This window comes from Danio aesculapii, chromosome 7 (genome assembly GCF_903798145.1).
Source record: "Danio aesculapii chromosome 7, fDanAes4.1, whole genome shotgun sequence".
Taxonomy (NCBI): domain Eukaryota; kingdom Metazoa; phylum Chordata; class Actinopteri; order Cypriniformes; family Danionidae; genus Danio; species Danio aesculapii.
Genome location: NC_079441.1, coordinates 67021160 through 67045371, shown reverse-complemented (window position 1 = coordinate 67045371; position 24212 = coordinate 67021160). Strand labels below are relative to the sequence as shown.

The 24212-nt window shown below is 35.2% G+C and overlaps 1 protein-coding gene across 3 annotated transcripts in view; it reads left to right on the top strand.

Moving 5' to 3' along the window:
• zfhx3b (zinc finger homeobox 3b) overlaps window positions 1–24212 on the top strand; it is a 256343-nt gene that overhangs the window by 219782 nt on the left and 12349 nt on the right. For all 3 annotated transcript variants that reach the window (XM_056462386.1, XM_056462387.1, XM_056462385.1), the window contains 2 exons: window positions 16491–16624; window positions 18399–18599. In XM_056462386.1, the coding sequence (XP_056318361.1) occupies window positions 16491–16624; window positions 18399–18599 (335 nt within the window). The remainder of the gene's footprint in view (window positions 1–16490; window positions 16625–18398; window positions 18600–24212) is intronic.

Genomic DNA, 24212 nt, shown 5'->3' with positions numbered 1-24212 from the left:
GTTTTTGTGTTATTGTGCATTACAGAGATCAATGGTTCTCCAGATTAATAAATAAAATAAATGTGTAAATTTGTGTATATTTTAACTGCAAAACAATAAAAGAAATCCCCCAAAACCTGTCATTTTAGTTGCAAAAATCTGGATTTATTTAGTTTTTCTTTGCGAAAATCCGGAAGTATCTGCCTGTAACCATTGACTTCCATTGTATTTGTTTGACTATTAACTATGGAAGTCAGTGTTTACAGGTTTTCAGCTTTCTTCAAAATATATTATTCAGTGTTCAACAGAATAAAGAAACTCATAAGGATTTTGGAACCACTTGAGGGAGGGTAAATATTCATTTGTAGGTGATCTATCCCTTTAAAGTAACAGGAGCAAGAGGGAAACGGCTAGAATATGTTAGCTGGATGTTTTTAATAATAAATATTTGGAATATTCAATGAAGGTTAATTGATAAACTGGGTTAAACTTAGTGTATAAGATAACAAAAGGAAATCCAGAAAGAGGGGAGCCAGAAGAGATGAACAGGATTGTTAATTCACTTAAGGACTGGAAGAGCAACCACAATATGATTTGAGATGTTTAACATAAATATAGGTGGGGGGTGGTTTACCGACAGGAGGAGGAGGAGGAGGGGGGGGGGGGGTCTTGCTGTCCTCGGCAGGTTTATGAATAATTCCTCTCAACCCCCAACTTTCAAATTACTGAGGGAGGAAAAATAATCTGATGCAGGTCAGGCGCTATCTGACACGGCAGCAGCAGCCCTCCAAATTGGTTCCATCTCTTTTGCTCTTATACATTTACTTAAATATATGGATGTCCGTGATTGGATGCACAGGGGATGGTGTGTATATGTGTGCGTGCGCACGGGAGAGAAAGAAAAGGACAGCAAAATAATTGTCCTGGCGAGGTGAACATCAGCACCCCCTGGATGCAGAAAAAGCGCATTACAGGCTGAGCCGGTTCCATCTCCAGCATTATTTCATGGCCTTGATGTCCATCAATGGATTTTACAGGAGCTGATGTGAATAGGCAGGAGCTCTAACCGTGGTGTGTTATAATCGTAGTAAATGCGACCGTAGCTGTCAGGCTTGTCAGCTGACGGCGTGAATATCGCCGAAGAAAAGGTACATATGCGGATGAAAAGTGTCACGGTTTTTTATGATGCCATATTTATTGCATCATCCTGAGGGTGTTTTAAGATGAATTTAGCGGGTTGTGAAACCATCTGAAAAGCATGTCACTGAAGTTCCTCCTCTCTCTCTCACTTTCTCCGTCTGAAACAAAGCATCAATCAGAAGGCTTTTAAAAGCACCAAGCGCGTTTGCATATTCATATTGTGTCCTTTAAAAGCTTGTCATCCCTTAAATTAAAATTATTTTTGTCTTGGGGACTAATAGGCTATAAATTGTCCTTGTTTGTGCGCCAGTACTCACAGAGACTTGTGTTTATGAGTTCTGCTCCTTGTATTCTAATTGGCATGCCGTCCTGAGAGAAAGAGAGATAGAGTGTGTGTGTGTGTCAGTGTGTGTATGTCCTCTAAAGGTGATTGCGGTGTTAGCTCCCGCCTAGCCATCAGAAGATTAATAACACGTCCACTAATTGATATCTCCTTTTAATTTCTTCATTTTAAATTTGTCTTTGTAGCAGTCACGCCTGTGGGGCTACACGGGCCCTTCTTTTGCAGAGGCGTGGAGGTGGTCCTTTCATTTAATAGCGGGTTATGCACAGAGGGAACTGCGATATGATAAGCCGCAATATGGTGTGGCGTTGGCGTTGAGGCTTTGGTTATAATTTTCTTTATTTGAAATTAATTGATGCAGAGTAATTACCTGAGAAATATGAGGTGAAATGGAATATAGCCCTTTGTTGCTCAGGGCAGAGACGCGGCCTGCAGATTAAAATGAGGAGGGATAAAAGGGGGAGGGAATGAGCGCAAAAAGATAATATTCAGTTATTGTTAGCCACTGTTAAAATGAATGACTTATAGCACTGGGGAGTTGGACCGCTCCGTCGTATTAATGGTTAAATAGCAGAGGGACTGGGGAAGGGATGGAGGTGTGCAAGTGAGAGGAATAGAGGGGCTGTTTTGAGAGATGGATGAGGTCTGACCTCCTAAGAAGTGAGGCATGCAACATGGTTTAACCTTCTCAGATAGTTTTCCTTAGTCAGAAAGACAATTCAGTTCATCTTTATTTCTATAGCACTTTTACAATGTAGATTGTGTCAAAGCAGTTTAACGTAGAAGTTCTATTAAATTCAAACTGTGTCAGTCCAGTTTTCAGAGTTGAAGCTCAGTTCAGTGTGGTTTAGTTTTCACTACTGAAAGTCCAAACACTGTAGGCAAATCCATCGATGCGCAGCTTCACAAGTCCCAAACCAAGCAAGCCAGTGGAGACAGTGACGAGGAACAAAACTTCACCAATTGACGAAAGTGAAGGAAAAAAAACTCAAAAATGCCTTAACAATGCTGGTTGATCTCCTCTTGTCCACCCGTTAGACTTTGGAAATCCAAACATTTGTGGGGTTATTTCACCTGCAAAAAATCCATTCATCCCAAACGTTAAAATATATATTTTAAAAAGGCATATTAATATGAACATTCTCAAATGTTGTCAAGTCTGCCATTAGAAAAAATAACTTATATACTAAAAGCTAAACAGCGTGTATTTGAAAACATATGGAGTCCTTTCATTAGTTATATCAAAGAAGTGGATATAACAGAGGAAGAAGTTGATGAATAATTCTTTGATGGACAATGCAGTTCCAGCCTTATAGTTTAGTATTGATACATTCTTTAATATATGTTTGCTGTACTTAGTACTCAGTATGATTATAATTGTCATCTTTGAATAGATTACCATTAACAACAAAAAAGGAGCAGTTTTACTTTTATTTATTTTTTGTTTGTTTGTTTGTTTGTTTTGTTTTTAATATAAATATGTATATATCCTTATTTTTTGTATAATTTGTAAATGCAACAAGGTTATTGTTGGAAAAAAATGTTTGAAAAATGTTGTATTTCAATGTGTACAAACTGAAAACGAAAAATAAAAATATTATGGAAAAAAAAAAAATATATATATATATATATGAACATTCTGAAAAATCACCAATTCTAAAGTGAATGAACAGATTCAGTTTAGACATTTATTCATTTACCCTGGACCACAAAACCAGTCATGCGTGTCAATTTTTGGAATTTGATAATTATGTGCCTGATTGCTGGATAAATATAGAACAATATAGATAATAGCTATGATACAGCTATAATATAGAATAATATTATAATATTTGGCTGAAATATAAGTATTTGAAAATTTGGACTGATATAAATACTGAAAAAATCACCTTTAAAAGTGTGCAATAATAATCAAAAAATATTTTTTGTTATACTTACTGTAGGAAACTTACTAAATATCTTCACAGGACATGATCTTTACTTAATATTCTAATGATTTTTTAAAGTCATTCAGAAAAATCACCAATTCTAAAGTGAATGAACAGATTCAGTTTAGACCTTTATTCACATACCCTGGACCACAAAACCAATCATGAGTGTCAATTTTTGGAAAATGATAATTATGTGTCTGAAAGCTGGATAAATATAGAATAATATAGATAAAAGCTATGATACAGCTATAATATAGGATAATATGATAATATTCGGCTGAAATATAAGTATTTGAAAATTTGGACTGATATAAATACTGAAAATTACCTTTAAAATCGTGCAATAATAATCAAAAAAATTTTTGTTATACTTACAGTAGGAAACTTACTAAATATCTTCACAGAACATGATCTTTACTTAATATTCTAATGATTTTTTAAAGTCATTCAGAAAAATCACTAATTTTAACGTGAATATACAGATTCAGTTTAGACATTTATTCATTTACCCTGGACCACAAAACCAATCACGAGTGTCAATTTTTGGAAATTGATAATTATGTGCCTGAATACTGGATAAATATAGAATAATATAGATAATAGCTATGATACAGCTATAATATAGGATAATATGATAATAGTCGGCTGAAATATAAGTATTTGAAAATTTGGATTGATATAAATACTGAAAATCACCTTTAAAAGTGTGCAATAATAATCAAAAAATATTTTTTGTTATACTTACAGTAGGAAACTTACTAAATATCTTCACATGACATGATCTTTACTTAATATTCTAATGATTTTTTAAAGTCATTCAGAAAAATCACCAATTCTAAAGTGAATGAACAGATTCAGTTTAGACCTTTATTCACATACCCTGGACCACAAAACCAATCATGAGTGTCAATTTTTGGAAAATGAACCTTTTATGTGCCTGAATGCTGGATAAATATAGAACAATATAGATAAAAGCTATGATACAGCTATAATATAGGATAATATGATAATATTTGGCTGAAATATAAGTATTTGAAAATTTGGACTGATATAAATACTGAAAATCACCTTTAAAAGTGTGCAATAATAATCAAAAAATATTTTTTGTTATACTTACAGTAAGAAACTTACTAAATATCTTCAGAGAACATGATCTTTACTTAATATTCTAATGATTTTTTAAAGTCATTCTGAAAAATCACCAATTCTAAAGTACAAGAACAGATTCAGTTTAGACATTTATTCATTTACCCTGGACCACAAATCATGAGTGTCAATTTTTGGTAAATGATAATTATGTGTCTGAAAGCTGGATAAACATACAGTGCATCTGGAAAGTATTCATAGCGCTTCACTTATTCCACATTTTTTTCATGTTACAGCCTTATTCCAAAATAGATTAAATTCATTTATTTCCTCAAAATCAAAACTCTACACACAAAACCCCATAATGACAATGTGAAGAACTATTTTTTGAAATTGTTGCAAATGTATTTAAAAAAAAAAAAATCCTGAAAAATCACATGTACATAAGTATTCACAGTCTTTGCCGTGCAGCTCTAGATTGAGCTCAGGTACATTCTGTTTCCACTGATCATTCTTGAGATGTTTCAGCAGCTTAATAGGAGCTCACCTTTGGTAAATTCAGTTGATTGGACATGATTTGAAAAGGCATACACCTGTCTAAATAAGGTCCCTTTCGAACTTTCGAATGCAGTGAAATGTGAAACTTGTCGCACGTCTTTGCGTTTCTGGTCTACCTCATTCGCATGCCTATACAGGGAAGTCTATGGAGCGATAAGTGCAGTGTGACTGCGGCTTTATAATAGAAGTAGTTTTACCTACTATTACTAGTTTAACAAACTATTAAGATTATCTAAAATTAGTTTGACAAATATCTGTATACTGGAATGGAGGTTAGTTGTTTTTACTTCTTTTCTTTTCTTGGCCAAAAACATGCTCTCACATTATAAGTGCTGAGTAGGAATCATCTATTTTACATAGATATCAAAATAAATTGAAACCATTGCATGTTTCATGATGTGTTGTAATAAATGTAAACGTTTCTTATGATTTACCATTACATGAAACATTAGGTCATGAAAATTGACTTAAAGGTCCTGGAATTTTTACATGTATATGAACCCTGCGTAATTCATTCATTCATTCATTCATTCATTCATTTTCTTTTCGGCTTAGTCCCTTTATTAATCTGGGGTCGCCACAGCAGAATGAACCGCCAACTTATCCAGCACGTTTTTACGCAGCGTATGCCCCCTCCAGCTGTAACCCATCTCTGGGAAACATCCATACACACTCACTCACACACATACACTACGAACAATTTAGCTTTCCCAATTCACCTGTACCGCATGTCTTTGACCTGTGGTGGAAACCGGAGCACCTGGAGGAAACCTACGCGAACACAGGGAGAACATGCAAACTCCACACAGAAATGCCAACTGACTGCCAGCCGAGGCTCGAACCAGTGACCTTCTTGCTGTGAGGCGACAGCACTACCTACTGCGCCACTGCGTCGCCCCCTACGTTATTATTATTATTATTATTATTATTATTAATTTGTGTTCTGAATATGAACAAACATGTCAAAGTTTGGGAACAGCCTGAGAGTAAATAAATGATGGGAACTGTTTAGGCTGTGTTGTGGCTTGACTTTTTGTCAAAAGAAAATCTCTGCTGAGTTTTCGCAAATGCCACACTCTACAGTTTTTTCTTTTTCAGCTTTTTCACTGTCCGCCCACTTTCAGTGTCCAGTTAGTCTCGTAAGAGATGACTTCCCGTGGACACCTGGGTAATGATAAGATGGCAGCTGCGGTTACTTTTGTGGACATTTTCAGCAGCGCAGGACTTGTTGCGTTATTACTGTCTTCCTGTTGTCAGTCGCGGACTTGTGAGTTGCCTTCCTTCCATTGAAAGCGCTTCACGTCTCTGATTTAGAGGCTCAGCACTCAGCACTGACAGCCTCCTCTGGCTGGCTGAGAAATGCTGCTGAGCTCCAAGGGTTGAGAAAAGGTGCCAAAGTCCAATTCACTTACGGGACACGCCAGAACAAAGACCTCCTGCTTACGGAAAAGGCCTATGAATTAATAATCACCTAATTGACTTTTAAGACTTTTTTTTCACTGCTTCTCCTCTGGCTTTTGTGATGTCTGATGAAAGTTGGGGCGTTGTCGCTGTCTCTGTGGGTTTCGCTGCAAGTGCGGTCGACTGCTGAATGGTAGAATTGAGGTCAGATGTACAGATACTACATTAGGATGCTTTTGGAAAAGGCACAGGGTTGTACATATACTGTCAGCAGGCTGATGTTCCTCCAACTCCTTACTGATGAAACGGTGTGGCTTTATAAACAGGAACATACCTCCGGAATAATAATCATGCAGGTAATTTTTGTGCAACACTGTGTTCCTTTGAGGGAAAATCAATTTTAGACATGTACTGAATATCAATGAACACATTAGACTGATATTTTGCCATTTTGAGGTTATTTGTGTGGGTCAATATTTGGCTATTTAGAGACTATTTTGGCCATTTTGTAATTCATAAATGCTCTATGATACTTTGTCTTTTCAGGCCATTTTGAGATTACATATTGGCAAATATTGGACCTATTGGATATTTATTTATTGGATAATATTGGATATTTTTGTATGGACTGATAATATGATTAATATATATTTGATGTTCATATTAAGCTTTATTTGTTAACTAATACAATATCAAACAAGTTTATAATTGATTTTCTTGACCCTTTTTAAAACAATATGTGAGCCTGGATCACAAAACCAGATTTCTGTTGCATTTGTAAATCGTTGGGAATAGCTGAAATATTCACTGTATTAGTCAAAATGATATTTTTTTTTATTTTATGCTAAAAATATTTTATAAAATAAAGTAAAGGTCATGTTACTTAACCCTTATGTACTGTTAGGGATGTTTTCATCCACCCTGGGGTGAGTTTGTGTTTTAATTTGGCCATAACCATCTCTGTGTTTCAGCTAGCAGAATGATTTTAGGTGACAAATCTTATTTTGACACATATTTTGAGACAATATATTCTGGGCAAGTTTACTACCCTTTTGTTATGTTCAGGATGAAAACATCCACTAAATTAAACTGCTGTAAAATGCGTCAGATTAATTTTTTTTAAAATTGTTAATCAACCTCAGTCCTGATAAAAACTACTACATTTTTCAGAAAATTTAATGATTTTAACCCTTTATTTGCTCTCAAATAAAGGATGCAAATAAATAACTCTCAAATTCATAAAGGATGTCACTGATTTGGTGAAAAAAACACAGAAAATTATGTATTTTTCAATATAAAAAGTATTGTGGACTGATTTTTTTAAACTTGGTGGCTGTTTTTGCCACATTGACTTCTATTATAACCACTTTTTTTTTTTGATTGCAAAACCATGACACCATATAATCATGCATTTTTGATTGTTGGTAGTTTTCCCTCTTGGTAAGAGTTAAATTTGTATTTTTACTGTTGATCATCAGTTGGCACCATTAACCCTAACAGGCCTGTGCAAAAAAGCCTAGTTTCTGAATTGTATATGGAGTACAACAGCAAATTAAAGTGTGTGTATGTGTGTCTGAGTGTGTGAGAGTGACCTTTACGCACTTACCTTGATGTATCTGAGAAAATCTAAATATCCATCTCAGCTCTCAGAACTACATGGAGTAAACAAAAACAAAGACTGTGTATTATGGAAGTCAATGGAGCAAAAACAGCCACTGACAGTAAATCCGGGAGACAAAATGAAAATCTAACAATGCATCAAAACCAATGTTGTCACTAGGCGTTCATATGTTCAAGACTGTGATAAAAGGTTTTAAAAAATCCAGTCTACAATACTTTTTATATTGAAAATACGACATTTTGTGGGGCTTTTTTCACCAAATCAGTGACATCATTTGTGAATTTGGCAATTAAAGAGTGAAAATCCTGTAATTTTTCTTAACAAGTTAGTAGTTTTGATCAGGACTGAGGTTGATTAACAGATTTATGCAAAAACAAATGTGAAAAACAAATTGTCTGTGCATTTTTACAGCAGTTTAATTCAGTGGATGTTTTCATGCTGATCATATCAAAAGGGTAGTACATTTGAGCAGTGCACAAGGGTTGAAGAAATTAAACAAATGTATTTTTTATAAATCTATCAATATGTTATTTTGGATTAGTAATATGCATTTCTAAGACTGTAATTTGGACAATTTTCTCAGTATTAGGATATTTATTGTTGTTACTCAGCCAGTTTTTTGGGGTTTATTTTTCTTTATCTTCTTTAATGCTGTGTTAAATTGTATTAAAAATATAAAACTAATATCTCATGATACTTGTCAACCACTAGTACACCGTGAACATTCATATATACAGTCGAAATCAGAAAGGATATTTTGGGAATATTTGGGAATATTTCCCAAATGATGTTTAATAGAGCAAGGAAATTTTCACAGTATGTCTGATAATATTTTTTCTTCTGGAGAAAGTTTTATTTGTTTTATTTCGGCTAGAATAAAAGTAGTTTTTATTTAAAAACCATTTAAAAGTCAAAATTATTAGCCCCTTTAAGCTATATTTTTTTTCCGATAGTCTACAGAACAAACCATCGGCATACAGTAACTTGCCTAATTACTCTAAACTGCCTAATTAACCTAGTGTGTTGAAAAATATCTAGTTAAATATTATGTACTGTCATCATGGCAAAGATAAAATAAATCAGTTATTAGAAATGAGTTATTAAAACTGTTTAGAAATGTGTTGAAAAAATCTTCTCTCCGTTTAACAGAAGTTGGGTAAAAAATAAACAGGGGGGCTAATAATTCAGGGGATTTTATAAGTCTGACTTTAACTGTAGCCAGGTCCAGGGAAGGAGAGACCGAGAAACTGCCACCATCAGAATCTGGTCATGGTCTCCAATAATGGATCTGACCTGCTCAGATGTTGAGGCATGTTCTTGCAGCCGTTCAACCGTGCCGAACGCACGCATTTTGCACATGCCAACAGTCGCCTTTCTTTGCCTGTTTATTGGCCTCCATTTTGTTCCAGTGTGCTCCGTGATGATGTTTTTCCCCGCTTTCTTCCTCCGTCTCCTGACAACAGAAAACAGGATACGGTAGCTGGGCTTTAGTCACGGGGGTTTGGTGGCAGAAGTGGGTTTTTGGGGCTCTTTTAAAAGCAAACAATTGATCAGATTTATGGAGTCCTAACAGGGCGTGACGAGGTGCGACTGTGCCCAGAGGCAGCGGGTCGGCCTCCCCTCCACACGTGCTGCAGGCCTCCAGCAGGCAGCTGCTCTCCTGACCTCACGCTATTCACTGCAATTCGATGTGTGCTTGGCCAGATTTGCAACAAGAAGCTCTTTTTCAGTCATGCTGGAGTATTATAGGCAGTTTTGTTGAATTGTTTACATGTATTTAGCTTAAATGCATGTGCCTTAAAAGCATTAGGCAAATTTTTTTAAGTGTTTTAGATTCACTTTATCCTACAATTGCTCTTTATATCTGCACTCCCAAACAAAAAATGTATCAGTGCATCGATTTAAAGCCCCAAGATTTAATAGAGTTCATTTGGACATCAAGCTGTCTTAGACCTGAATAAGCTCTATGTAAAATTATTATTATTATTATTATTATTATTATTATTATTATTATTATTATTATTATTATTATTATTATTATTATCATTTATTAATTTGTATCATTATTATTCCTTATTTATTTATTTATTTATTTATTTATTTATTTCTTTTTAATATTATTACTATAATAATTCTTTTATTATTACTATTATTTATTATTATTATTATTATTATTATTATTATTATTATTAATAATATTTATTCATTTTTATCATTATTATTATTATTTATTCATTTTTATCATTATTATTATTATTATTTATTTTTTTATTTTTATTTTTATTATTATTACTATAATTAATATTTTATTTTATTATTACTATTAATTGTTTATTTATTATTATTATTATTATTATTATTATTATTATTTTATTTTATTTTATTTTATTTTATTTTATTTTATTTATTTTATTTTTTATTATTATTACTATTACTATTTATTTAGTATTATTATTATTGTTGTTATTTTATTATTATTATTTATTATTATTATTACTACTATTATTATTATTATTATTTATTTATTTATTTTATTTTTTTACTGTTATATTATTATTATTATTATTATTATTATTATTTATTTTTATTATTATTACTATAATTAATATTTTATTTTATTATTACTATTAATTAATTATTTATTATTATTATTATTATTATTAATAATTTTTATTTTGTATTATTATTACTATTATTATTTATTTGTTTATTTATTATTATTATTATTATTATTATTATTATTATTATTATTATTATTATTAATAATATTATTATTATTGTTATTATTTTATTATTATTATTATTATTATTATTATTATTATCATTATTATTATTGTTATTATTAATTTTATTTTGTTTCATTTATTATTATTATCATTTATTATTATTTTTTTCATTATTATTATTATTATTATTATTATTATTATTATTATTATTATTATTATTATTATTATTATTGGTGGTGGTGGTTGAGGAGGTTCCCCCAAATCTGTAAAGTGCTTTGAGCACCCATAAAAACACTATAAAAATAAAGAACTATTATTATTTTTGTCTATACTGTATCTATATTAATTATGCCTTGTCTGTTTTTAAAGAGTGTGTAACATACTGTTATGCAGGAAAAAAATCTGACCGTCTTGCAGTAAAGTTATATCATCATTAATCAAGTAATATATTATCAAGCATCAAGTGACTTGTTTTCAAGCATCAAGTGACCACTCTCGTACCATTATTTTACCAGTGTATGGCCTAGCGTCAAATTGCATTAGCAGCTGTCAGAAACATGTTTTGGATGACTGTGGAGGCTAATACCAAGTTTTCACAGTTTTAGTAGCAAGAATTAAGGCCAGGTTACACCAAGAACAATAACTATTGTGATAAAGTTACATTAAAAAGCACACTAATACTATAGCTCAATTAAATTTGCATATCTGTTTCTATTGCGCTTTATACCATGTAGATTGTGTCAAAGCAGCTTAACATAGATGAAGAAAACAAAATAAAAAACAGAAAATGTTTTAAATTGTGGTCAGCAATAATAGCACATAGAAACAGTAACATATAAGACTTTTTTTCCAGCACATGAGTAATAAAAACATTGATAATCACAATCTATATTGCTTTTAAGAGTTTGAGCTGAAGGCAGGTGACTAAACTGCAGTCTCTGAGTGTAATAAACAAAAGTATTTTGTGATTTGGTGTGGACATTAATATAGTGATTGTATTTATTATTGGCTGGAAATTTGCCAGGAACATTTCCAACAAGGCACCCAAAAGTCATTTTCCTAAAAGAAATCAAACAGGCAGATGGCTATAAGTCAAGGAAGTGCCGCATATATGGCCACTGTCAGCTGCAGCAGTGCAGTAAGCAGGAAGTGTCCAGGACAGTGTGCCGGGACAGAGAGTGGAGGTTAATGACAGCGAATGGGAGGTTCCTTTGTTTAACATTTCCTTTGTTTATTGGTGGATGCATCTAATGGGATTGGCCATGACTGAACCTAATAGGGAAGCACTGGTTATTTGGGGGAGTCTGTGAAAGCCGCAGCAGCCACTTCTTCTCAATGTAGGACCCTCCCCGCTGAAGCCTGTGCTCAGCTGCCCTGTCCTGATTGGACTTGACACTTTAATGTCTGCCCAAGTAGCATGGTCAGCCTGGCTTAAACTGACCCCCACAGCCCTCCCCTGCTCTCAATTTGCCCTTTCAGGACTGGACAAATCATGCCAAATTTAACTCTTTATAGCCTCGTTATGAGCCGGAGAGAGGGGCATCTTAAGTTTCATTGTGAAGTCCTTCTCCTAGCAGCGTCAACAGTGTGTTCTCTCACCCCTATCTGGCTTAGAGTGGATTTACTTTATATATGAGCCAATTATTTGAACTCTGTGCCTCTTGTTTGCTTTCTTTAGTTAGACACATTTGGGTTTGGTAAGATTTGAGTTGGTTCGTTTGTAGTAGCTATAAACATTCTGATGATAGATTTCGAGAACTGACCCACACCAGTAGCAATATATCCAATACTAGCTTGTTTACGATAAAGCTTTTGATAACACTTTAATTTAAGCAACATATCACACCATTTACCGACAGCTTATTACACTGGGAGAAATGGTTCATTGGATTTACAACTTTTTTTTGGAGGTAAGTGGTTGCAAACAATTGATATGGGCTGATTTTAAACAAGTTGAACATTACTAAATTTTATTTGGTTGCTTACATTCAGCCCATATGAATTATTTGCAACCAGCTACCTTAAAATTTTAGTAAATCCGATTTATAGTTTTTCAGTGCACCCCTGCCTATTATGATATTAACTGTTTATTAGCACTTATAAAGTATGATTTTATTTTACATCCCCAATCCTACACTGCAAAACCTAAAAGTTAAGGTAACTCAAACTATTTGAGGAAACCGATTGCAACAAACCATTTAAGTTCAAAACTAATCCTAATGAGTACCGTGAACTTAATCTATTTGAGTAAACGAAGCAGTTTGAGCACAGTAAAACCCAATAAATGAAGAGAACTCAAACCAACTGAGTACTGTAAAACTCAAAAAGTTAGGGCAACTCAAACAGTTTGAGGAAACCGATTGCAACAAACCATTTGAGTTAAATAGACTAATCTATATGAGCACTGTGAACTTACTTTAAGTTGAAGTGATGAGGTATTTAATTAATTCATTACCTTCAACACTGAGTTCAAAACTCTTTTCAAATGAGTAGAATTAACTTTCAGTATATTTTGAGTTAACTACACTCATTTCATTTGATAAAGTTGGCTGTTGGGTTTTACAGTGTACCCAATACTTTCCCCCAACTACCACCATAGTTACTGGCTGTTAATAAGTGCTAGCTAGTAGGGCTTCCAGATATATCGTTTCAGCATTGATATCGCAATGTGATCCTTCCCAATAGTCACATCGCAGGATATGCAGTGATGAGTTTGTGTTATTTTTTGAATGTGTTTTTGATGCCTGGGATTATATAATGATTTTAAAAGCATTCAGAGAACACCCATTGTGACTTTAATAATGAATAATTTGATTGAATTATTTTTATTTTTATCATTCAGTTACTGTACTTAAATAGTTAGACTCTGGAAATTATACACTTTATTTCAATTGTATCTTTGTCTTGAGTGTATGAAAATACTCGCAACACATCCAAATACATCACCATACACACTATAAAATTGTGTCGGGGGACACCAAAAATTTTGTAGGTTATTATATTTTATGGAGATGCAAGTAGTAAACATTAAATCATCAATCTCTGAATAAACAAGTGCATAAAAATACTCACAACACATGCAAATACAGAAATGCAATGCAAATAGCTTAGAGCACAATGAAAATGTGTCGGGGGACCCCAAAAAGTTTATAGATTGTTTATTAGATTTCATGTAGATACACTTCCACTGAAGAATCATCCCAATCAAGCATTATAAATTCCTTCCAAATAGAGATATCAAGTCATCTGGTGAAATTGTATTCGTATCGCAATATTTATCACAAGATAAAAAAAATTGCAATGTTAGATTTTTCCAAAATTTTACAACCCTACTAGTTAGCAATGTTGAAAAGTAACAAATTACATACGCTCAAATTGAGTCGTTATTCTCAGGAATTTTTAAAATGTGTACTGTTACTTTCCCTTAAGTACATTTTTAACACTGTATCAATACTTTTACTCCACTATTTTCCTTCAAACTCCAGTCAATACTTTATTTATTTTTTTTGTCTATGGCGATTGGCTGAGTAGAAAAACCAGTCCTGTGATTTCCGCCCAATCAAATCACACATAGAAACTTAATTGCATCATACTGACCTACCTCAAGAAATGGGCGCTTTATAAATGCAGCAGACCATTTGGAAACATTAAAAGTGTCTCAAGATGTCCAAAATCTTTACATGCATTAATCTGTATTATGCATGCATTAAAGAGGCTGTTTAGACTGGATGTCACTCATGAAAAGATTAGGATGTTTGCTGTATGATGACTGAAATCACCAAATGACCATAAACAATAACTAAATTCACTACAGAATATTACGTTTTCACACACATGCGTAATACTTATTACTCACTACTCATGAGTACTTTTAAAGGGCTACTTTTTACTCATACTATGAGTAATATTTAGATACTTTTACTGTACTTGCACTATATTTTTGGGCAAGTAATGGTACTTTTGCTTGAGTATGATTGTTCAGTACTCTTTCCACAACTGCTAGTTAGTAATATATCATTTATTGTGCTAAAGGTTTTTGTTAATGGTTTGTTAATAGCGTAAATTGTACATTAAAATAAAGTATGGCTAAACTTTTCATTAAAAATGAAAGCAAAACATAAGGAAACTCATGCAGAACTACAGGATTTACTCAAAACGGAAATAACTAGGGAATGTAATTTTGTGTTTCAATGAGGAGTGCAAATAAGCAAGGGAAAAGAATCGAAATAGGAATCAGAACAGAACTCTTTCTTCTTGATACATTTTGAAGCCGCCTGTGGTATATTTGACTCTTTTCAAGTTGGGCAAATCCCTTCGCTGGAGCCACACTTCAAATGGCTTCATCTGAGAGAGCATGCATCCTAAAGCTGCTCACCGTGGAAACTAATGTTTTGATTAGATGTCTGTGCCGGTGTCTGATGTCCTAAACATCCAACATAGGGAGAGACAAGCCGTCAAAGCACCGCACACTGCCTCTTCTAAGTGCCATGGGAGGAGCGGTTAAAAGACTACATTGGTTTGGAGGGGGAGCAGCCTGCCTTAGCAATCCACCGGCCTGGCTGTTTTCTCTTCGCTGCCTATATATCACAGCTTAGAAAAGACTTGCAGCTCACTCTAAATAAAAACAATAAAACGAAATATATTTTTAAGCTGTATTGTGAGCATAGCAACTAAAAAGTGAAAAATATTCTATATTTATATATTCTATTAAAAGATTATTTATTTTTTGTAAAATATGTATATAGAAAATTAATATTTTTATTCATTTCTTAGTGAATTTAGTAAGCAAAACAGTTTTATTAAGCAGTTACACTACCTGACAAAAGTCTTGTTGTCGATCTCAGTTGTAAGAGCAACAAATAATAACTTGATTCACACAGAAATCAGTCAAGTTTGGTGAAGGAAAAATCATGGTTTGGGATTAACAGTCTGAGGTATCAAGACATTTGTGCTGCCTAATACATTTTAAATCACAGGAGAGGTCAAATTCTTGAGCAGGATAGCGCTCCTGCTCATACTTAAGCCTTCAACACAAAAAAACAAAGAACGTCTATATGCTTCAGGATTGGCCAGCCCAGTCACCAGACATGAACATTATTGAGCATGTCTGGGGTAAGATGAAGGAGGAGGCATTGAAGATGAATCCTAAGAATCTTGATGAACTCTGGGAGTCCTGCAAGAAAGTTTTCCTTGCCATTCCAGATGACTTTATTAATAAGTTATGTAAGTCATTGCAGAGATGTATGGATGCAGTCCTTCAAACTCATGGGAGTCATACACAATATTCACTTCTGATACCAAATGATCAACTAGAAGTCAAGTTATTATATGTTGTTCCTAAAACTTGGATAAATGACAAGACTTTTATTAGATAGTTTATGTTCATTAAAATAACAGTTTGGTCACCAAAAGTTATCGGAAATAGAAAGATAATACATTTCAATAAAAAAAAATGACAAACCATAAAACAAATCTCTTGATTTTTCCTCTTTATTTAAATTGTATTTAATATTTTTCCCATTTCAGCTTACAAATGTTTGGCCTGACCTTAAGTTATTTTGTACATTGTGCAGTATAACGTTATAAAACAGCACAAAACTGCAAGCTTACGTATTTTTTTTTGTAAAGACTGGATTATTGATTTTTACATGCCAAATCAGTGCTGTGTTTTAACAAGTTTGCTTCTTTTTGTGTATCCGTGACAGCATCCAACCAGCTGGAGAGGGATCAGACGGACTCCCCGGTCCCCTCCAAGCGGCCTTCTTCAAGGTCCGAGACAGCAGAAAGCCCCCTCTCATCAAAACGACCCAGGACCACTGAGAAGAGCAGTGGGGAGCAGGTATGGATGAAAATCTACAGCCTTTTTTTCCAAATACTCTCTATTTTGTTTTTTGAAGTAGATTCACATAGACCCTCTCTAATCCCCAGCTCTCATTAACTGTACCCATTAATTAACAAAATATCTAAGGATGTTGTTTTCAGCCCTTTTTAATATAGAGTAGTAGAATGTAGCTGGCCTTTTTAAATTATGCATGATCTTTTTTTTCTAAAAATATTATATTTCTCCATCTTTTCTGCTGCTCTTGCAGTGCTAATTGTGCAAAAGGTGAAAAAATCAATATGATGTTTGACAGATGAGAGCTCTTTGAAGTGCCTGCCTCTCCGAGTAGCCCACTGCTCACTGCATGGGAGACCGACACACACACCTGGCTCTGCCCTTGATTTTACCAAGAAAATAACAGTGAAATAATAAGACAATAATATGTTCGATATAAGAAAATAATATAGGTACCTAAGAGCAATCATTAGCCCCTTTCCACATACAGACCTTTATTCTGTCTGGTTTTCCTCATTATCTATAAAGGACAAGAACTGTCTTCAAAGCATTGTTAATTTGTGCTTAAAGATTCTGGGAGATAAAGTCTTGCATCCTACTGTGAACAGCAGGTGTTGACGATGACACATAAAATAATTCGCCCTGGCATATAAAATGGATGCCCCTTGGGTGACGTCTAAGGACAATTAGATGTTCCACAAATCGTTATAAATTCACTTATGTGCATAAAGCAATTCAGTTATGTAATAAATATAGTTGAGTTATTTTATTTTGAATTATTATTTATTTTATTTTGTAATGAAGCTTTGAAGGGCACCTGTTACAAGATTTAAGATAAGTCTTTTGTGTCTCCAGAATGTGTCTGTAAAGTTTCAGCTCACCAGATTATTTATAATACCTTCTTAAATCTTGGGAATTTGAGCTGTTAGGACACTGTAGCTGTTTCTGTGTGCCTTTAATGCAAATGAGCTGGAGCCATATAGATCTCTCTGATGGCCATAGCCTTCACCTGCTGCGTCTCATGTAGATAAACAGTACAGTGACAGACAAGAATGAAGCAGATCTCCTTTATTACAGTAACAAGTTTCCCAACAGTTATTTGATGTTTTTGTTGTGGAGTTAATTCAAGCCTTTCTGCAATGATGAGTCACACACGTTTAGCTTTGCACTGTTTTTGCATGGCAAGTGTGACAGCATATACGTTAATATACACTGCTGTTCGGACATCCATTATATTAACGTACGAAATAAACCTGATTTAAGTCCACAAACTAAAATCGAAGCATCTATTTTTTTAATTGTACTGACGCTATCTTGCTGTGGTGATGACTTCATAAAGATTTTACCGTATTTATTACAAACTTGCTGTTTTGTAAATTATTAAAACTTAATGATTGTAAAACTCATTCTTGAGGTGCTGATGATCACAGAGAGCTGAACAGATCTTTTAGATCCTTCCCAGTTGCGTCTGCACACGTCTTGTCTTGTGGATATGTTTATACGTGTTACTTCGGAGACATGTTAATATGCGGCTGTCAATCAATTCGGTGGACAGGGAAACCGCACCAGGATTAGGATTAGGATCCTATTTTAACGCCAGATAATTTAAAAAAAGAGACTTATTGTATTTCTATCACTCCGATATGACTGTGGACACGCTATAACTACACACAGTTCTGTCTAAACAGCTTCCAAAAGTTGATTTTCATCATAGGTGCTCTTTAAAGTAAACTAAACTACACTAATATTCTCTCTTTGCCTTTTTGTCATTGTGCAGATGTACCAGTGCCCCTACTGCAAGTTCAGCAACACAGATCTGAACCGGCTCAGAATGCACGTGATGACGCAGCACTCAGTGCAGCCCATGTTTCGCTGCCCGTTGTGCCAGGACATGCTCAACAACAAGGTCCACCTGCAGTTCCATCTCACCCACCTCCACAGTGTGGCACCAGACTGCGTGGACAAGCTTATTGCCACTGTAAGTTCCAGCAAAAACAACTATTTAACCTTGCATTTCATGTGCAGAAATTAGTTTCTGCAGACCGTTCAAGATATTCAACCAAGTTTTACTCTACCTCAAAAGAGTCAAAAGGACCGTGCTATTAATTTTCCATTCAGTCTCTCTCTGGTAGATGAATATTTACTGATTACAGTGAATTTCTCTCTGCAATCTTTTGTTTTTTGATGTTAGAGTAGAGCAAAGGCCTCACTGCCCTGCTATTGTGTGGCGCGAAGGCCAAATGCATTCACTTTACTCCCCATGTTCAGCGCTGATTGTGCCTCACACATGACTCACAGTTCCTTACTCACTCTGTCTTTGTGGGTTGAAAGTTGTTTCTTTTCATGTAATTAATGACATTTTAAAGCTTAATTAAATGCCATAGTAAACTGATCGTTTTGAAACGGCCCCTGGGAATCCTTTGTATCCTAAATGAGTTGTGTGAGGCTAACTGACATGGCTGGGTGAAACATGGGTTAAGCATTGTTACAGTAATATCTATGTCCTTTGCTTGGTTTATTGTGCTACCAGGGGGTTAGTAGGGTTGCACGATACTGGAATCTGGTCCTAATCAATATTGAAATTAAAAAAAATTTCCCGCTGACATTTGAGCACTACTACGTTCTTGAAACTATGATAAAGCTCATCAGTTCACTGAACTCACCGCTGTTTACTGTGTAACAACAGATACTTATAGACCAACCAGCTGATCGTTGTGACTTTAAAACGCTCCAGTGTCCCTGTATCTGTGTTTACAATCAGTAAACAGTGGTGAGTTTGGTGAACTGATGACCGTCACAGCCAATCACAGTCATTTCTGTTGAGCACAACGACAAATCAGCGCTGTTTCAGAACGAGCTCAAATGTCAGTGGGAAATGGATGTTTTTGAAACTTCAGTATCGATTGATACCAAATTCCAGTGTCGTGACAACCCTAGGGGTTAACATAAAGGTTACATTGGATGAAGTTTTTGTTTGTTCAGAACTTAAACAGGGATAATTTACCCCAAAAATAAAAATGTACACACTGTTTACCTGCCCTCAATCCTTTGAGTTTCTTCTTTATATTTAACACAAAAGAAGATATTCTGAAGAAAGCTGCAACCTTTGACCTCCATAGTAGGAAACACAAATACTATGGAAGCCCATGGTTACAAGTTTCCAGCTTTCTTCAATAAATCTTCTTCCAAGAGTTCACGCTTAGCTGATGATTGATTATGAAGCTTGTTTGGCATGCTCGCCCGAGAGAGAGTCCTGAGCTCATAAGATCCTCGAGCCTGGGGCTCCCTCCCATTGCAAGGCGAGAGGGGAGTTTGAGCTCAGGTAGAACTCGAGAACTCCCCTGCTGTAGTAGCTAATGAACAGATAGTGATTGCTCTTAAGAGATAACTACTTACTAGGAGCACGTCTATGGTGCCGATTTGCATTAGTTAAATAACTTAAGTTGCATGTTTTTGGATGGTGGGAGGAAACCGGGGGGCCCAGGGGAAACCCACGCGAGCACAGGGAGCACATGCAAACTCAGCATAGAAATGTCGGCTGGCTTGGTAAGGACTAGAACCAAAGACGTTCTTGCTGTGAGGCAACAGTGCTAACCACTGGGCCACCGTGTCACCCATCTAGAAAAGGAGGAGGAGTAGGGGTGGAAGGGGGGATTCTTCAAAATGAAGATGGCTGTGGTATGAAACCTAGGGCATTTATAGTGGCCTAGGAGTCATCTGATTGGTGAATCAAAAATTGGATAATGCGGGGCCAGCTGCAAGCAATCATAAGCACGTGATCCTCTCGAAATTAGTTTATAAATAAACTTCACTTTGTGTTGAACAGAAGAAAGAAACTCAAACAAGTTTGGAACAAGTTTTCATTTTTGAGTGAACTATCCCTTTAATGCCATACAATACAAACTAGGCATGGGACGATAACCTCTATCAAGGTATACCACGTTTTAGGTAACAGTCAAGGTTTTAAAACCGGCAAAATTTTCTACTATACTGTATATGTAAGGTTTTTAAAATGTTTATAGGACAACAGTATCTCCAGCAGAAACGATATCCAAAGATGCCATTTTAAATTGTAAAGAAATCTGTGTTTTTGTAACTAATGAAGACAGCTGAAGTCAATGATTCATTTGAATTATTTAGCCTCGCATGTTTACTGCTCCGAAATATTGTAAATGTTTTTTAGCATAAAACATGTTGTGTTCAAAGGGTAAAAAAGCTTTAGTTTTTGACCCAGACATTTAAAAAGCACATATTTTAGAGTAGCAATCACAATATTGTAAAACCGTGATATTTTTATCCAAGATTATCATCCCGTCAGAATCTTAAATCGGCCCATGCCTAATACAGTCAGCATACAGATGTTTGAGTTCCCCCTGAAATATCTTACTTTGGATCACAGACATCTCTCTGGCATCAGATCTGAGCACTTTTGTCTCACCATTCTGAAAAAGAGCTAGATTTTAGGGCCATCTCAGGTAAATAAAATAATAAAAACATTTGCGAAGTGAGCGGTGCGGTGGCTCAGTGGTTAGCACTGTAGCCTCACAGCAAGAAGGTCGCTGGTTCGAGTTCCAGCTGGGTCAGTTCTGTGTGGACTTTGCATGTTCTCACTGTGTTCACGTGAGTTTCCCCCACAGTCCAAAGACTTGCGCTATAAGTGAATTGAATAAACTAACTTGGTCGTAGTGTATGTGTGTGAATGATGGGTGTTTCCCAGTACTGGGTTGCGGCTGGAAGGGCATCCGCTGTGTAAAACATGCTGGATAAGTTGGTGGTTCATTCTGCTGAAGCCACCCCTGATGAATAAAGAGACTAAGCCAAAGAAACATGAATGAATGACATCTGCAAAACTATAGACTTACACAAGGCACAGTTTGCTCACCATTTAATTTCACTGCTGATTAGGAGGAACAGTTGGTTTGTGGAAAGTAGATGAATATTGTAATTTTTTACTTTAGAGGAAAGTTCCCACTTTTGCAGAAAAATTATAAAAGCCTCTTGTGATTACCAAGGTCATTTGTATTCCAGGCACTCAGTAGAAGCAGTAATACTTACATCATTCCTTTACGTTATTTCCACCTCTCTAGTCCCCGAGCGCTCAGGCCTCCAGCAGCCTACTCCGCTAGATCCCTCCGAGAATACTCACCTTATTCCATTTCTGCTTCAACGGAGACTACCCAGCTTTCATGTCTTCTTGTTTTGTTTTTAAATCAAGTTTTAGTGGTGAAATAATTACGAGTGTGACGATTGAGTGGCTTGGTTAGCCAATCGCAGAATTCATCTGAAGGCATCTTCACTCCCCCCAACCCGAAAGCAAATGGTGAACACATTAGTAGAGGCCAGACGGCTATATTTTTTCTTTTTATAGAGGTAATAACGCACTGAGCGCTGTACAAGTGCAGTGCATGACAGAAACCGAGCTAATACAGTGTGCATTAAAACCAGCACCTTTTTTACAAGTAACGAGAGATAGAAGGTACTATGCTGTTCCTCGTGTCAGGCAGACAAGCTTAATGAATTCTGAATCAGGTGACTTTTACTTCTTGCTAAGATTGCATAAAGATGCACTCTCTCCTCCAGTCTTGCTCAGCCTACCTCCTCCTTCCTCTACTCTCGCTCTCCCTCCCTCGCCCCCTCTGTCTATTTCTAATGTTCTGTCTGTCTAAGATAGGGGTAATGAAAATAATTGTGCTTCATTAATTCTGAGTCTGGCTAGATGATAGCCATTTGGAACTATGTTTGCCAATTAGACGGTCCAAATTAAAAGTGACCTTGGGATACTCTCAGCACTCGGCGCTCTTTGCCTAATGATGCAGTTGTCTAGAAACAGTCCACTTTGTAATGTTAATCACAGGCATGTTTTGTTTCTGGAATTCTCCATATTGGTCACAATCATTTAACACTTTCATTTAGGAGGAGAGTGGGTGAGGGAGGAAACTAAAAAGCAGAAAGAGGGCTACATTTTGCCTAGTGTGATTTTGATTGCAGTAACCAGATGGTTATGAACCGCTCTGATTCACAGTGTTTCAAACACAAAGACATGGGGTTGCATGGAGCATCGTTTTCAATGGTACTAAGTTAAAGCTGCTGGATGATACGGATATATAACCAGATCTCAGAAAACCATGTGATGACACTGTTTGCTTAGGTCTCCCACAGGTCATTTGTCGAGGGAAATTGTTTTAATGCAGTAATAAATACAGCAAGGGCACAAACAGAAGATGGACAAAGGCAGAAAATGAGAGAACATGACATAAGGTGTTACATTGGTAACCGAACAGTCAACTTTATCAAAAGAAATGAGTGTAGTCAACTCAAAATTGACTGAAAGTTAATACTACTTATTTGAAAAGAGCTTTGAAAACAGTGTTGAAGGTAATGAGTTAATCAAATACCTAATTACTTCAACTTAAATAGAGTAAGTTTACAGTACTCATATAGATTCGTTTTTTAACTCAAATCGGTTTCCTCAAACTGTTTGAGTTGCCTTAACTTATTGGGTTTTACAGTACTCAGTTGGTTTGAGTTCTCTTCATTTATTGGGTTTTACTATGCTCAAATTGCTTTGTTTACTCAAATAGATTAAGTTTAAAGTACTCGTTAGGATTAGTTTTTGAACTTAAATGGTTTGTTGCAATCAGTTTCCTCAAATGGTTTGGGTTACCTTAACTTTTTGGGGTTTACAATGTAGTATCAGGGTATTGAAATGCATGATCGCTGAGACTGATTGTTCAGTTTGGGAAGTTAATTGAAAGAAGGTGAAGCACACAGTCGCTCATCTAGCAACCTTTTCCAATCTCAGCCCCTGATTATTGTTAAACAGGTTCCTGTTAATGAATCAGTTTTTTATTATTATTCTGTGAAACGGGTAGAGAGAGAGAGAGCGCGACGCAAGACGAATCATGTGTACTTAAAAGATAGAGAAGGCTTCTGTCATTCACACTTGATTAAGTTCAACCTTTGAAGTTCCTAACAAACCTAGGTGCACCCTTATCACAACAATATTCATCGGTACTATTCATTTTCGAATTAAATTGAGTAAAAAACATGCTGCTTACATTTAAACTTATCAGTTTTTGTTATTAATGACTTTGTTTCAAGTAATAATTTGCATAATTGTTTAGATTATGATATTCTGGGCTGCTGGAAAACATTAATGAGCACTGTACGTCAAATAACGAATGCTGATCATTATCCAGAAACTGACATTTGTTGCATTACCCAGAATTCCAGGCTGAACGACGGCATTTTATCATTGCACTGTGCTTTTCCATTGGAATGAAAAGCACATTTTATGAGGTGGAAGACTTATTTAATTAGGCTCTCTAATAAGCTTTTCAACTGGCCAAGGTAGACCACTCAGCCCATCACACTAATTGGCTGCAGCAGGAGAACTATCGCAGAGCATGACAAAACACCATCAGTGATCAAAGTGCAAATTCCATGGATGGCAAATTAAGTCGCCTTTGAGGGGGACTGTGAATGTATTTGTGTCCAGTTCAAATAAGATGATTATCTTATCAGATTATATGTTTATAGTACGTCTCACCTGTCCCAAATTAATACTTTTTTTTACAATGCTTAGCAATTA